This window comes from Lynx canadensis, chromosome C2 (genome assembly GCF_007474595.2).
Source record: "Lynx canadensis isolate LIC74 chromosome C2, mLynCan4.pri.v2, whole genome shotgun sequence".
Lineage (NCBI taxonomy): Eukaryota > Metazoa > Chordata > Mammalia > Carnivora > Felidae > Lynx > Lynx canadensis.
The window spans coordinates 18,489,223-18,504,447 of record NC_044311.2 but is presented as its reverse complement, the minus strand read 5'-3'; the positions used below and the strand labels follow the sequence as shown (position 1 = coordinate 18,504,447).

The 15,225-nt window shown below is 43.1% G+C and overlaps 1 protein-coding gene across 2 annotated transcripts in view; it reads left to right on the top strand.

Moving 5' to 3' along the window:
• Nucleotides 1-4,743: 4,743 nt before the first annotated feature.
• UBE2E1 (ubiquitin conjugating enzyme E2 E1) overlaps nucleotides 4,744-15,225 on the top strand; it is an 82,721-nt gene continuing 72,239 nt past the window's right edge. The window contains exons 1-3 of one of the 2 annotated variants that reach the window (XM_030329082.1): nucleotides 4,747-4,906; nucleotides 6,040-6,224; nucleotides 10,321-10,371. In XM_030329082.1, coding sequence (XP_030184942.1) covers nucleotides 6,073-6,224; nucleotides 10,321-10,371 — 203 coding nt within the window. In that variant the 5' untranslated portion in view covers nucleotides 4,747-4,906; nucleotides 6,040-6,072. Of the gene's footprint in view, nucleotides 4,907-6,039; nucleotides 6,225-10,320; nucleotides 10,372-15,225 lie in introns of both variants that reach the window. The other variant, XM_030329084.1, reaches the window with a different exon arrangement.

The following is a 15,225-nucleotide window of genomic DNA, read 5'->3' as shown; positions in this document are numbered from 1 at the left end:
CGCTATCTATTTGTCAACATCATACAAACCTTTTTGCCCTTGCCTGAGAAAGCACTAGACTCTTATCAAGTCTTGGTAAGTTTTGAAAATCACATGGTTGTTCAATGCCTCCATGTGGTAGAAAAAAATAATTTAGCTCTTTCCAGCTTCCTGTGATAGCAACCTTTAAGACCAGTAAAGTCTAACAATGCTTAGGGTCCTTCAAAGGGATCAGTGTTTTTTTAAAAAAAGGCCTGCAGAAAAATGGCCCAAATTGAAGATAAAAGCCCCAGATCTCATTAGGCTTCATGGAATTGACCCTTCTTTTCGAACCTTCCTTATCTTTCTGTATAAGAAATGGCATTTTTCAGGCAAAGGAGCGTCATAAAAGAAAACAAGTGGCCTGAAATCTGCAGTGAGTCCATCTTTTCAGAAAGTCTTTATAGAAATTCTTTTTAAATTCCAAACATAAGATTTTTTTTTCTTTTGACAGAAAAAGGAAATCCTTTCTATCCAGCCACAAGGTAAGTTGAAAACCCCTTATTAATAAGTGTTAATTTGTTTGACGATTCTTTAGATATGAAATTGGCCAAAGAGAATGGTCAGCTTTATGAAAGACTTGAAGTTCAATTTAAGCAACAAGCCAAAAATAGGAGTGCTCAAAAGTTAGACAGGGTCTCTTTCTTTTGAATCAATGATATCATTTCACCTACTAGGGATCAGTCAGCACCTTGATCTTCAAGTGCTTCTACTTAAAAGTACTTAATACTCTAAAGATGGCTTGAAGAAGAGAGTTGGATTATTCTGAGAATCAGGAATAGGCATTAGTAAAAACTGAAGCCTACTTTCTCAAAGCTCGGGGATATCACAGTGTTGCACCACTTGGGCTTCGGTAACTGGATGCATCTTTTAAATGTAAATTGAGCATTCCTATCAAAGCATCCAATGTATATGTATGCATTTGCTTGTGTTAGCATAGCCAACCACAGAGCTGGGGTGGGGGGAGGGGAGGGCAGAGGGATATTTTCCAGGTGTACCTTTTGATTTCTTTAGAATAATATAGCATGAGAATGTATTACCTGTTTAAGATGCATCCATAAATATGAAATAAACAAACAAGAAGGATTTTTCTCAGAACGGGAGATGGGAACTTTGGTGGTGGTCATTATTTGGCTTAAGTAAATGTTCTAAAAGCAGTGATTCTTTAACTTGTTCCCATTTTTTCGCTTTCCCAATTGTCTTGATTGTTAATATGGTCTTGAAAATATTATCTGACTTTTTTTAAGATTTTATTTTTAAGTAATCTCTACTCCCAACGTGGGGCTTAAACCTACAACCCTGAGATCAGGAGTCACATACTCCACCAACTGAGCCAGCCAGGAGCCCATAGAGTTCTTTTATATTTAATACATATATTGTATATTAATATATATTAATATATAATGTATACATTATATTTAATACATATGTTAATATATACTTTAATGTTTGTTTAAAATTTTTTTAATGTTTATTTATATTTGAAAGAGAGAATGAGAGACAGGGCACAAGTAGGGGAGGGGCAGAGAGAGAGAGGGAGACACAGAATCCAAAGCAGGCTCCAGGCTCTGAGCTTTCAGCACAGAGCCCAACAGGAGGCTCGAACTCCCGAACCGGTGAGGTCATGACCTGAGACGAAGTTGGATGCTTAACCAACTGAGCCACCCAGGTGCCCCAATACACATTTTTTAACTGAGGCTTCCCCCTCTACCGCCGCCCACCACCCCCCCCCGCCCCCAAATTGCCAAAAGTGACAAAATCATCTGCAGTCAGCATGAGCCATAAAGCACAATTTTGCCACCGACTTGCTGCATGACCTTGAACAAGACCTATAGGCTTTGTCTTAATTTCTTCACCTAGAACATGAGGAATTTGAACTTGATTATATCTTAGGCCCCTTCTAGTAAACAAAATTCTATTATTCCTTGACTCTTTCTTTCTCTTAGGAGGTTTTTTATATTTGTCATCAATTCTAAGTCCTAAAGACTCAATGTCCTAACAAATTCCTGAGAATTAGTATCAGGGTGGGATTATTAATAATTTACTTTGCATAACAGCTAACAAACCATCCTTATTTTAAATACACATTGTTTTTTCTAACAACTCTGCCAGTGGGTACAGCACAGGTAGTCTTTCTCTTTATAGATGATGTAACTGAGGCTCACAGAGGTCAATTTAACTCCTTAGGCCTTGTAGTTAATATGTAAAACTGGAAGGTTGCAAATGAACTTTTAGTTTTTTTATGATTCAGACAACTGTATATTTAAAATGAGCTGATGTAATGATTAGTCTTTGAGAGCAGTGAATTCTTTTCTAAACATTTTGGGGTTTTTAATTCCCCCTCAGTAGGTCATTCTCAAACCATAAAGCACTAGCCAGGGTTAGAGATAAGGACTAGTAACACAAAAGAGGGCTAGTATCCCTCTAGACTGGTGGTTGGGAAAACACTTATAGAGAAGGAGCCCTTCAATTACATGATTTATTTCCCCAGGGTCCAACCCAAGCATCAACAGTGAAACACCAACTATCGTTTTCAGGTTTTTTGGTTTTTTTCTTTAAATATTATTATATTTAGTATCCAAGTATATGATATATGCAAACAAAAAATAAAAAATTCACCCACTGTCCTAGCCATATCAATGAATCAAACATTTTATTTTCCTGTCTTCTCTGCCAGCTCTCTTCTTTAAAAAAATTTTTTTTAATGTTTATTTTTGAGAAAGACAGAGACACAGCACAAGCGGGGAAGGAGCAAGAGAGAGAGGGAGACACAGAATCGGAAACAGGCTCCAGGCTCTGAGCTGTCAGCACAGAGCCCGATGAGGGGCTCGAACTCACAAACCCTGAGATCATGACCTGAGCCAAAGCGGGACGCTCAACTGACTGAGCCACCCAGGCGCCCCTCTCTTCTTTATACATATATGATTTTTTACCGGTTGTACTCATAGTGTGTACATGGATTTTAAAGTATCAGAAACTCAAATTTTTGTAAGAGTAAGTCTCAATTTTAATAACTGTTTTTAGATTATTTCCTTCATCCCAACTCGGTTGGGATGAAAATTTCACATTTGCTTATTGTTTTCCTCTGAATTTATGTATTTTTCATCAGAAGCACAAAATATATACAACCTGGTTTTAGAAAGATTTTTTTGGTTGCCGTTTTCAAATAACACAGAACAGGGAATGTCATTTCAAAAACTATATCTATTCTACCAGGACTCCTGAAACCAAACACATGTGTGGGGATCTTTCAAAATTTCTATGTATTTGAGTGACTGAGGGATAGCTCTGTCTGAAGGTAGGAGGCTGGAGGCTGAAATGATGACTTACAAATTTTTCCCACATTTTGGACTTCTTGATTCTATGACAATTCCTGGTACATACAGGTTTCCTGGTAAGGGTTAAGAAGCATGCACATATTACTTTATGAATCATGATAAAGTTGGAGTTTTAAAGTTGAGGACTAGAAAGGCTTTAGGTGGGTGGTAAGAAGGCTTGTTTTCCAGGTTAGTGGATATGCCATAAGCTTTATCACCTTGTTGTGTTTCCCTGTGGTAACTGAAGTCACTGTTGCCATGATAAAGGACGGCAATTTGAATGAGATCTTTTAGAATGGCTCCTGGAAATCTGACATGGTGGTCTCCTTAAAGTACCAGACCTTATATATGTGGCATTGCATATACATCTTCAGTTTCCTTCAACTGAAATGACAGTGAGAAACGAATCATAATTTGAGGGCTTAATCTTTTTTTTGGAGGGGTGGCTTAACCTTAAAAAAATTAATCTTGGTAAAAATACTAAACAGGAATAGTTAAGAATTACTGAGTGCTTATTCTAAAGATACAAAGATTAGCTGAATAGCATTTGTATTGTTGAAGCAGGTACTGGAGTCCCAAAACTTTTGATTTAAAATTTCCAAAAAAATCAAACTTTCTATTTAAAGTAAGCTGACACCAAAAATTCTAAATCCAGTTTAATTCAGTAGTAAAGGGTTTATTCCCAGTGATTTCTCACATTTGTAAGCCTGTTACACGTTGGTTTTCCCTGTCATGAATCCTTTCCATCACTTTTATAAAACACCACCACTTTTTATAAAAAGTGACCAGAAGAATATAAAATTGTAAAATTGCACGTGCCTGAGCAGAAAACTCCTACTTTTGAGATTTTTTTCACAGGCGTGCCTAAACCGACCTGTGCTCTCAGCAGGTAAATTGCCAGAGGGAGAAGCCAGTGTCAGCTCAAAGGAAAACCCTGTTGTGGGATTTCTTTTTTCCCCTTAAACCGATCACTTTTTAGGGGGCGTTTCCACTGCATTCTCTAGTCCAAAGTCCTTCCCACCAAATTACTACTTTCCCCACCAATTTGTCACCCCCCCCCCCTTTCCCAAAGCCCTTATTGGAAAGAACTTCCTCTCGTGGCCACCCTATTCCATACAGTTCCCAGCGCCCCCCATCTCGGAACGGCTTCCCCTCTCCAACCCAGGATCCAGGTCCCCAAGCCACTTGAGAGAAAATTCCCACCTCTCGCCCCCTTCCTTGGCGTCCCGAGGCGGCGGCGGTGTGGGGGAGTGGGTGGGGAGGGGCAGGGTTTCCGGGGGTCCCCTGTGTCCTCCTCGCGCCCCCCCGGAGGTGTGCAGGGGGAGGGGAGCGCGGGTGGGTGGGACCGGGCCGGGTGGGGGAGGGGTAAGGGCGAGGAGGAGGAGGAGGAGAAGGAGGAGGAGGAGTGTGTGCGAGCGTGTGTGGCTGGGGGAAGCCATTGCCTGTTTAATAGTTGCTGTTGCTGCACTTCCGCTTCTCTCCCAGCGAGAGAGAGACACGAGTGGCCAGGCCCAGCCGCAGCCGCAGCAGCAGCCGCCGCGGCGGCACGGAGGAGCCAGACACAAAGAGAGGTACGGGGATCCCCCCCGCCTCCCGCCGCCCCCCGGCCGCGTCGCCGGGCCTCGGGGACACCCCTCGCCGCCTCCCCGGACCCGCTCCGCCCGGACCGCCGGGCACGGGGCTGAGGGGGGGCGGAGAGGGGCCGAGGAGCCCCAGGGGTCCGGGGCCCGCCCGCGGGGGATGGGTAGGGACCCCGGGCCGCGTGGGGTGCGGGGGCCGCCCGCGTCGGGGGTGGGGGGGGCATTGTGGCTCGAACTGTCAGCGCTGCCCTGGGAGCCCCCCACTGGCCGCTGAGGGGGCCGGGAGCGGGGGAGGGGGAGGCGGGGGAGCCCCGTTTTCCCCAGGGGCGGGGGCCCGCGGGGATTAACCCCTCCGGGGCGGAAGGGCTCATTGTTATTCCTCCGCTGTGGAGGCCGAGCCCCCCCCTCGCACCCTCGCCCCACCCCCACCAGGGGTGGCAGTCGGGCGTGTGCTCGGGACCCCCGCCCCAGCCCCTCAGCCCGAGCCGGGCGGCCGAGACACCGGCCTTCGGGGAGAGGCGTCGGGGCGCGGCGCCGGGGGGCCTCGGGCCTCGTCGTCCCTGCCCCCCCGCCGGCCTCTCCCTTCCCCCACCGGGCACCCGCTCCCTGCCTCCGTCCCCCCGTTTCGGCTTCCTCTCTTACTCTTCTCCGCCCCTCCTCTCTTCCCGATCTCGCCGAACTCCACTCCTGGCCCCCGCTGTCTCGCTTTGGCCACCCGCCCTCCGCGACCCCCGAAAAGCCGACAGAAACAGCCCCGAGGCCGGCACACCGCCGGGACCTTCCCTCCTTGCCCCGCCGAGGCTCTCCGCGCCCCCGCCCTGCCCTCCTCCGGCTGCTCGGCATCTCCCCTCCCAGCCCCGAGGGGAGCCCCGGGGGGCGCGGGAGGGGCCGCTCGCCTTGCTCCGGACCGTTTTCCCACCGCGTCCCCCACTTGGGGCCAAAAATAAACAAGCCGCGTCCGATTTGCAAAAGCCTTAATGGGCCTGTAGACTTTGAGAAACGAGTGGAGGGCGGGGGGCAGCCGGGTGCACCCCTGGCCGAAGCCCTCCTGACAGCACCCGATTTCCTTATTTATACTGACTGCATGGTTTGTGTGTTTCTGTTTTGTTTCCCTCCCCTTGCAGGGGCTGTTTGCGGGGTGGGGTGGGGGGTTCGCTATGTCGGATGACGATTCGAGGGCCAGCACCAGCTCCTCCTCATCTTCGTCCTCTAACCAGCAAACCGAGAAAGAAACAAACACCCCCAAGAAGAAGGAGAGTAAAGTCAGCATGAGCAAAAACTCCAAACTCCTCTCTACCAGCGCCAAGAGGTACCGTACTCCACCCCCATCCCCCTAGGCTTCCTATTTTCCGAACTGCCTCTTGCTGCAATTGGTCTGTCTCCCAATGAGGGGTCGCTTGAATGCTCCTCATGGTTTGTGTGTTCTTAAAAATGAAAAAAGGGTCTTGGAAGTTTTAATTATTTTACTCTATTGCTTCTTCTTTTTTTTTTTTTCTTTTAATCGTTGTCCACGTGCAGCTGTTGTGGCTTGCCTCTCCCATTTCTGGCTGAAGTTTGTAAGAATCCTTGTTACTTTTATTAGTGACCCCCAAATCTGATTTCAGATTACTTGTCCTGTTAATCACTAGCTTGTGACCCTTGTCAAGGCTGTCATCCTACTTAATTACTAATACCTGCCCGGACGATTCTATCAAAATGAATTCTATTACCATCTTGTCTCCTCACCTGTTGCACGTATGATCTTTTTTTGAGTAGAGCTTTCTTCACAAACTGCATAAGGAATAAATAATTCCTATTAATGGAGTAAAAAAGTTAATAGGTGGAGACAGATGTTTTCAGATGGAATTTAAAGAGGTTCTTCTGATTGGGAGAGTTGAGGCAATAAATAATGTAAAATGGGTATTCTAGGTTATTTGGGGGATTTTTTTTTTTCTCTTCTAAAACTTCCAATTTGCCAGATTTTAGGGAGACTCATTTTTTTCCATGCTATTTTCTCTCTTATGCTGTAAAAATCTTTGGTTCTTTTTCCAAGCTGAAGCCAACCAGTGACTCTTCTTTACTCTTTTCCTCTTATGTCTCTAGAAGAAGCTACTTTTTTTTACCTCGAGCATCCTTCAATAATATTCTCTGATCCCCATGACCCTTAAAATAATCTATAGCATATTCCTGGGAACCCGTGTGCCCTTTCATAAATCCTGCTGCTCTCAGGTGGACAGTCATTAAACTTTAAAGTGGCAAACCAGAAAGATAGTAAGGAATACAAATGGTGGGTTAAATAGGGGTATCTTTCTTAAAGGAATGTAAAATAAAATGGAATATGAGTCTTTAGATCTCTCCACTGAGTAGTGAGCCTGTGGAACTCAGAGTTTGAAAGTTTGTTCTTTCTCCCAGAAATCTGAAAAGTTGGTGAAGTGCTTTGGTGACCTAATCATGGGGGGGAGGGCGAAAGAGTGATTTTAGCTTAAATAGTGTAGAGGTCTAGGGTTAAATGGCAAAATTGCCTTAGCAAGATTGTTCTTACTTTCAGAGTGGTGGTTTGAGTGCAGGTCAGCTTCCCAGGAGTCCTAACTGGCCCTCACTGATGAGCCCGTGCTGGTTCTCCCAGAACCTGTCATCTACCCTGCCCACTTTAGATGGGGCTTTCCTTAATCTCCCCAACTTCCTACCCCTTTCCACCCCCATCTGCAGTAGCTGTGCTCCCTGATCCATGCTGGAGCAGCTTTTGACCTGACCTAAGGCAGGATATTTGCTTTAGGTCATTAGTATTTTTTGTGCACCAGGATATCCCTGGCACACATGAATATATTTGGGGGTAAAAGCACAGGTGTCAGATAAAAAATAGCCTCCTTTGTGTCAGCAAATTACTGAGGTGTATTTTTCATTAGACACAGCTTGTCCATTTATTCTAAGTAAGTTAAGTTTTTTGGAATTGCCTGGGAAAGAGATAGTAGGTATTTAAAAAAAAAAAAAAAGGTGAAAAGCTACAAAGGGTTATTTTACCTGTAAAGTTAACATCAGTTTTAGCTCCCTGGACATCTTGCTGAGGGAGTGTTAAAGCAGAGCTAAGATTAATAGTAGAGGCAAAAAATGGAGAGGAACAGTGTATTCAGGAAAAAATAAGGGGGAAATTAATGTTAGTAGGACCCTGTAGAAGCTGCTCTGTGAAATACATTGACTTGGAAGGTGAGTGTTGCCCGTGGACTTGGAAGGGGCACTATAGCAGGAGAGAGAATAAAAAAGAAGCCTGAATTGGCAGACGTAAAGTTACTTAACTACATATTTGATGGAAAGTGGTTTCGTTTCTAGTCCACAGGTAGAGGAAATGCCTCCACTGAGAGTGGTCTGGACAAGAATTATTCTGTGGAACATATATATGAGTTACTTCACAAATCTTGTGCCAGTAATTCTGGAAATGGTGCAAATGTTTGTTGCGGGGGTGAATTGGTAAAGCTGTTGGTATTATGCTTTTTAGGTATTAAAGAAGTAACTATTCAGTAAATATTTTATGGTAGAGTTGGTATTGACAAGGAGAAGTGAGGTCAGTAGGTATTTTTATACAAGTTGTGCTCAGGTGGAGGTTATTTTTGCGTATATACCTAGGTCTTAACATACAGTCATTTCAATAGACACAGATAAAGAATCAGGAAGCTGGAATTTCAAAGTTTTAGTCTAACATACAACGAGTCAAACAGTAGGGGTGTTAGGGAAGGTCTCAGAACTGAAATGCTTATTGGTAGCAAAAGAACTTAGCAGGACGCAGATAAGTAGCTGTCCCTAAAGACAGTGAGCAAACAGCTTCCTAAAACTGACCAGATTTGTAGGGGACAGGAAATGTCCTCCAATAGGAAGGTTTAAAGAACTTCCCCAATCACCACCCTTAATTTCTCTTTACTCACACTTGGAAAAAACACTACCTTCTAAAACCTATTCTCCATTGCATCTAGCCAGCTCAGAAAACCTTTGGAAAGAGAAAAGTTATTCATTGTGATTTCTGATCGCCTTTAGAATGTGTGTTTAGTTTTTTATTACTGTGCTGCGTCCGTGTGATTCTTAAGTTGTAACATAGCTCTTTAGGGTTTTATGTGATAGGAGCAGGAAAGGTTATAAAAATAGAAGGCACCATTTAGTAGATGGAAGACACTTAAAGGCCTCAAACTTTGTCGTATTAATTGATGCTCTAAGCACCTAGGTAAGCAGAAGACAAAGGCCAGGGCTTGGTGTGAACTGCCTGGTGGCGTCGGCCTAGGAGTGGGGGATGGGGCTCTTTGTGAAGTCGTGGGTTGGTGAGGAGATAGAAGGGGGGGGGGCGGGGGCGGAGGGGTCCCGGGTTCCGTGTCCGTGGTGGGATGGAGAAGGAAGGGGACAGACCTAAGGAAAATTAGAGGATGTCCGGGAAAAAGCAGGTCCGGAAAGGGGGAGCCGAGAGTGCGAGCGGTGTGCGGGACAGAGGCCGGGTGCACCTGTGCGGGCCGCCTGCTGGTGTCTGGCCTAGCTGGAGGGGTCGGCGGGGGTGTTAGCGCCCTAGGCTGCGCGCGCGGCGTCGGGGCTGGAGATCCCGGGACGCGGTGGAGGCGAGCCAGGGAGTCGCGGAGAGCCCCGGCGCGGGCTCTCCCCACCCCTGGCCCGCAACTTCACCCGCTGGGCTGGGGTGCGCCGCCCGAGTCGTCGGGCGCGCGGGGACTAGGGGCGGGAAGCCCGGGGGGGCGGCGGCCCGGGGCGGCCCAGCGGAGAGGGTGGCCTTGTGGCGCACGGCCTGCGCCGCGCCGGCACCCCCGCGACGCGGGGCAGGTCAGTCAGGGCCCGAGGGGCCTCGCGGGGAGCGGCCATGTTGGCTTCGTCACTGAGAACGCGGGGCGGCCTGGCGGGGGCGCCCTGCCAGGGCGGGCCGGAGGGCGCTCGAGGTGCCCGGGTGACCCGGGCAGAGACCGGGGAGGGCGGGTGGGGGGAGACGGGCGGGCGGGGGCGAGCCCTTCCCACCCGCGCGGCGGCTTGCGTTTGTCGGTCCAGGGGAGAAGACGTGCAGCGCAGAAGTGAATGTGTCCCGGCACATTCTAATGCAACTTAGAAAACGAGTCGGCGAGTGAGAAGCTTTACAATTATTTCCTAAATGGAAAACCCCGAGAAAAATAACTGCTTTAGTGTGCGAGGCAAGACTGGAACCGAAACATTTTAGATGATCACAAGAGACCCCGGACCGCCAGCTCACTGCGGTGGGAAAAAAGTTTTTTCTAAACTACGGACCTGAAGCTTTTGATGTGTACTTTCCTCCTCCCTCAGTAGAACCTAGTTATCATGGCAGGCAGTTAGAACACAACCCAGTTATCTGCCAGACCTGTGCATTACCGGTGGGAGGCTACCAACGCCTTCATGTTTCTTGTGTTTCTCTCTCACTTCCCTGACTCCAGGATTCAGAAGGAACTGGCAGACATCACTTTAGACCCTCCACCTAACTGCAGGTGAGCTTCCTTTCACATTTTTTTCTTTTTAAAATTCTTCTAATCTTTATCTTGGGAGTTTTCTTTTTGTTATTAAAAATTTCTGCTTTTATTTTTTGGTTAATGCTTATTTTGGTGCTACCATCAAGTAACCGCTGAAATTGATTAACCTGAGAGTAATGTTTTGATGAGTCTCTGACAGTTTCAGTGCTATGCTGAAGAGAAGTAATGGATTTATCTGGCGTGAACGCTTTTACGTATATAAAACAGAACTGTAAAATGAATTTAAAGATGTACATTTGCCTAATGGTGGATTTTGGATATGTCATTAAGGATGATGTAAAACCTTTTTAGATACTCAGGTACATTTTGTTTTAGAAAATTGCTTTGCTGTCGCAATCTGTTATTCAAGCTCTCTATTAAGCTAATATAGCATAGAGTTAAATCTCACAGTGGATCCTCAAACTTATTTCATTGTATATACAAATTTTGTGTTGGACTTTGGCAGGCCAGGAAATAATTTGCGGCTTTGATTAAAAAGGTTTTTTAAAAAATTTGATAGATTTAACTCTTTGGTAGGGGTGTTTTTTCTCAAAATTGCTTCAGACTGTATACGTATGTGTGTTTTAGTTTCAAAACAATTTGATATCAGCTTTTCAGAGCCTTGTTAGTCACTTCATGTTATTTAGAATAGCCGTTGTGACACTGTTGAGGTAAGGTGGAAGACTTGAATTTTATTAAATCAACAGTGACTTGAGGAAGGACTTATTATATCTTGTAGTAGAGTCATGTATTTAAGGAGGATTAATTCAATTCTATTATTCCCATAGTTTAAAAAATTAAGTATAACAATCTAATTCTCAGCTCTCAGGATTAGTACTGGAATAGGATGTGACATTTCAGTAGTGTTCTCAACTTAAAGGTAGAAGTAGAAGTTACCAACAAGAAAATATTCAGTGGCCACACACAGTTTAAAAGAAGTATGTGGAGATATTCAGGTTGAAAAACTAAATGGAATATTTTGCTTATTAATGCTGAACTTTCTAATGTATGGTTAATGGAAACTTTAATATTGGCATTTTGGTTGTATAGGTTCTTAATGTTGGTCAGGTGTGGGATATTTGGTAAAATTTTGTCCTGTTAGTAAAGAAAGTCGTGACTCTTAAACTGTTTGTAACTGAACTACTTATTTATTCTTAACACTTTCTCTCACGGCTTTTAAGAATCTTTTCACACTGTTGAGAAAGTGGAGAAATGGGTAAGGGTTAGGGCTGTGACATCTTTTTATTTTAGTGGAACCATTGTTCAGATTGAAGCCTAAAGTTCCCTTTGGTTGGTTGTGTTGAATCCTTGGGCATTCCCCATGGTAGATGTGTGCTGTTGTAGTTACTGCTCCTGTTTAGTATCATGTCTCTTCCAAGTGTGTGTGTTTCTTGTGAGTTCAGACGACTTTAGCTGATGAAATTACAAGGTTTTTAAAGCATGATTTCAAAACTAATAACATTTATCAAAACATAATGGATTTCTGGGGCGCCTGGGTGGCTTAGTCGGTTAAGCTGAGACCCAGGTCGTGATCTCACGGTTCGTGGGTTCGAGAGTCGTGTAGGGCTCTGTGCTGACAGCTTGGAGCCTGGAGACTGCTTTGGATTCTGTGTGTCCCTCTCTTTCTGTTCCTCCCCTGCTAGTGGCCTGTCTCTCAAAAATAAAGATTAAAATTGTTTAAAAAAAAACAAACAAACAAACAAACATAATGGCTTTGTAAGCAATTTGAGGGTTTTTGTGGGATTAATAACTTTTAAAACATAGATATACTTTAGTTTCACACCATTTTAGCTGAGTTCCTGTGTGATTTGTGCTGCTGAACATGTAGAAATCCATCCTAATTACCCCTTTAGGGTGAAACCTGTGAGTGTTGCGGGTACTCTGGTGAAGCACCAAACAGGATGACTGTTTTATGAAAAAAAATTTGCTGAATTTCATAGAAAACGCCGGCAACTTTAATTTGTGAGAGAATGTATATTATGTTGACTTTTAAGAATAAAGGTGGCTTTATTTCCTGAAAAACTTTTTTAGAGTGGCTGCTTCTGTTATATGAATTACGGTTTTTCCTTTGTCTTGGCTTACTAGAGTTAGTGACTAAATGTTACACAGTAGTCTCAATATTCAGCTACTTGAAATGAATTTGGTTTTGTTTTTGTGTTGATACCTTATGGGATTGAAGTATTTAATATTTTAATGTACATTACTTGAGGTGGAAAATGATAATTTAGTTTGGGGATACTTTTTGAAGTTAAAAATACGTGAATTAAATGACCTTGAATGCATGTGTTTATTTTTAATAAATTTTTCCAATAATTACTCTCAGCATGAGAGCTCAATAGCTTGGTTCTTCTGAAATTGTGGTTTCATCAACTATAAATTATATTTTGAGTGAGTTAAACAATTGACTTTCAATTAATGTGTGAGTGAGGGGCAGAGAAGACAGAGGGGCAGAGGATCCGAAGCAGGCTTTGTGCTGACAGCAGAGCCTGATGCGGGGCTGGAACTCACAAACTGTGAGATCGTGATCTGAGCCGAAATCAAGAATCAGATCTTAACCAGATGCTTAACTGACCGAGCCACCCAGGCGCTCCTCAATTGATGTATCTTGTATATTAATCCTTTATAGGACTCCCTTTCTTCAGTCAGTATTCAGCCTGTGGTTTTAAATTTAAACCATATTTATTAAAATATAGCAGTGGCAGAAAGTAATCTCTGCAGTAATCATCTGTGTATTGAGATCAGTGGAAGAATTGCTTCCCTTGAAGGTGCACTGCTTGCATTCCAGTAATTTTTAGCACTTTACTTGGCAAACTTCAAAGTTACTGAACTTAAACTTGTGTGAAATGCAATTGCTAAATATGTTGTAATGTGTGAGCACATAAAGTTAAATCCTCAATGTTGTATATTGTGTCGAGTAGATTTTTTTTTTTTTTTTTTTTTACAACACTGCAGATTATATTCAGTGTCCAGGTGAGAAGTATTTTAACTGAATATTTTAAAATTTCTCTATGTTGCTGTATAAATCAAATTCTTTGGTATTTCTGAACTATTTGGTTGTTTTTATATATACAGATGAAGTAATGGTCTCCGAACTCATGTATTGTGCATTTGGTTGGATTTTTTTCCCCTGCAGTTTGTCTGTTTAGGAAAAAATACTGTCTTAAGTACTGTAATGATTTCTTAAAGCATGCCCTATTTTGGACTGTAAAATTATGCCTTTTATTTTTTTGAGTTTTAAATGAAATTATGCCTTTCAGATAGCTGGTGAACTCTGGGCCACTAGAGTCAGTTTTGCACCTGCTGTTCATAGCCTAGGTCTCAAGCTTTGCTGAATTGACTAGTTACAGCTATATAATCTGTAGACATTAATGTCTGTAAACAGTATGGTTACATATAATAAATGAAATTTTGTCCAAGTCCTTTAAACTTCAGATTTTATTTTAAGAAAATACTGGTGTTTTGAGTAAACTATTCATACAGCGACCTGAAACTTAAAAATTCAGATTCTTTTAGAGCCAGTATGTTAAGATAAAATGTCTTCAAGAAGTCATTAAGCATTTCAAGCATGGTGAAGAATAAAAAAATAGGTTTTTGTTTTATATAACTTTATTGCATTTTGATGATTATTTTTGTGTTTCTTAAATATGTAAGCCCAACTAAGTAGATACTTTTTATTTTTGAGAGAACTATGTAATCAGATACAGTTGATTTTATTTTATTTTTTAATTTTTTTTAATGTTTATTTTTGAGGGAGGGAGGGAGGCAGGGAGAGGGGCAGAGAGAGAGAGAGAGACAGAACCTGAAGCAGGCTCCGGGCTCTGGGCTGTCAGTACAGGGCGGGGCCCATCGAGGGGCCTAAACTCTGGAAAGGTGAGATCATGACCTGAGCCGAAGTCTGATGCTTAACTGGCTGAGCCACTTAGGGGCCCCCAGATACAGTTGATTTTGAAGTTTTACAGCTAAACCTTACCTTTTAAAAGATAATTTTAAAGTTAAAGTGAAGAGCATGTAAAAAATATAATGCAGTTGTTGGAAGAGGTTAACATTTTTTTAACCTTTTTTCTCATTTACTAAAACAGCCGACCATCTGACTTGCCTAACTCCTAGTATTGTAAAGTTCAAATGAGATTAGAGTTTTCTGTATGTATTGTTAGAGTTGCCCATTTAGCTCCTTTTAATAGCTCATATTTTTCTCTTTACTAACATTGCCTTTTATTGCTTGCATTTTAAGTACAGTTTTAAGCCATTATACAACAACATAAGAGTGAATGTTTTTGAAAAGTTGAGATGTAGAAGTTGTGTAGTAAAACGTGAAAAATTCTCCTCATGATCTGTTCTGATGCTACCCCTTTGCACAGAGATGCTCCGTACTCCAAGCTAGCTTGCACTTTGTGTGTATCCTTCTGGATAGTTTCAGAGAATTTACTGAATATTGTGGTATTTCTCTGGTTTTACAAAATCTGGATTTGGTGGTAATAATGAGATGTCAATTTAGAAATCCCAGGCTGCTAACCTTGGAATGAAGAGATCTTTTTCTTGCAATAGTCAAGGCCTCTACATCTTGTCCAAGTTCAGCATGCTTTAAATGGTTGTTTGGGTGTAAGAAATGGTTTCAGCAGAAGTCATCCTTTACAAAATCCTGTATCTCACCTGAAAAAACTCTTTTTATGTATCTTTCATTCATTTGGTGTTACTAAATGCATTAAAGCTAAATGTGACCAGCATCTGAACAAGTTTTCATTTGGAGAGTTACCAGTTAAGTGTGCTTGCCTTTAAGTGCATAAAGGCAGTATTGAAAAATAGTGAGAACCAGGAGACTGGAGTGTCAAGACA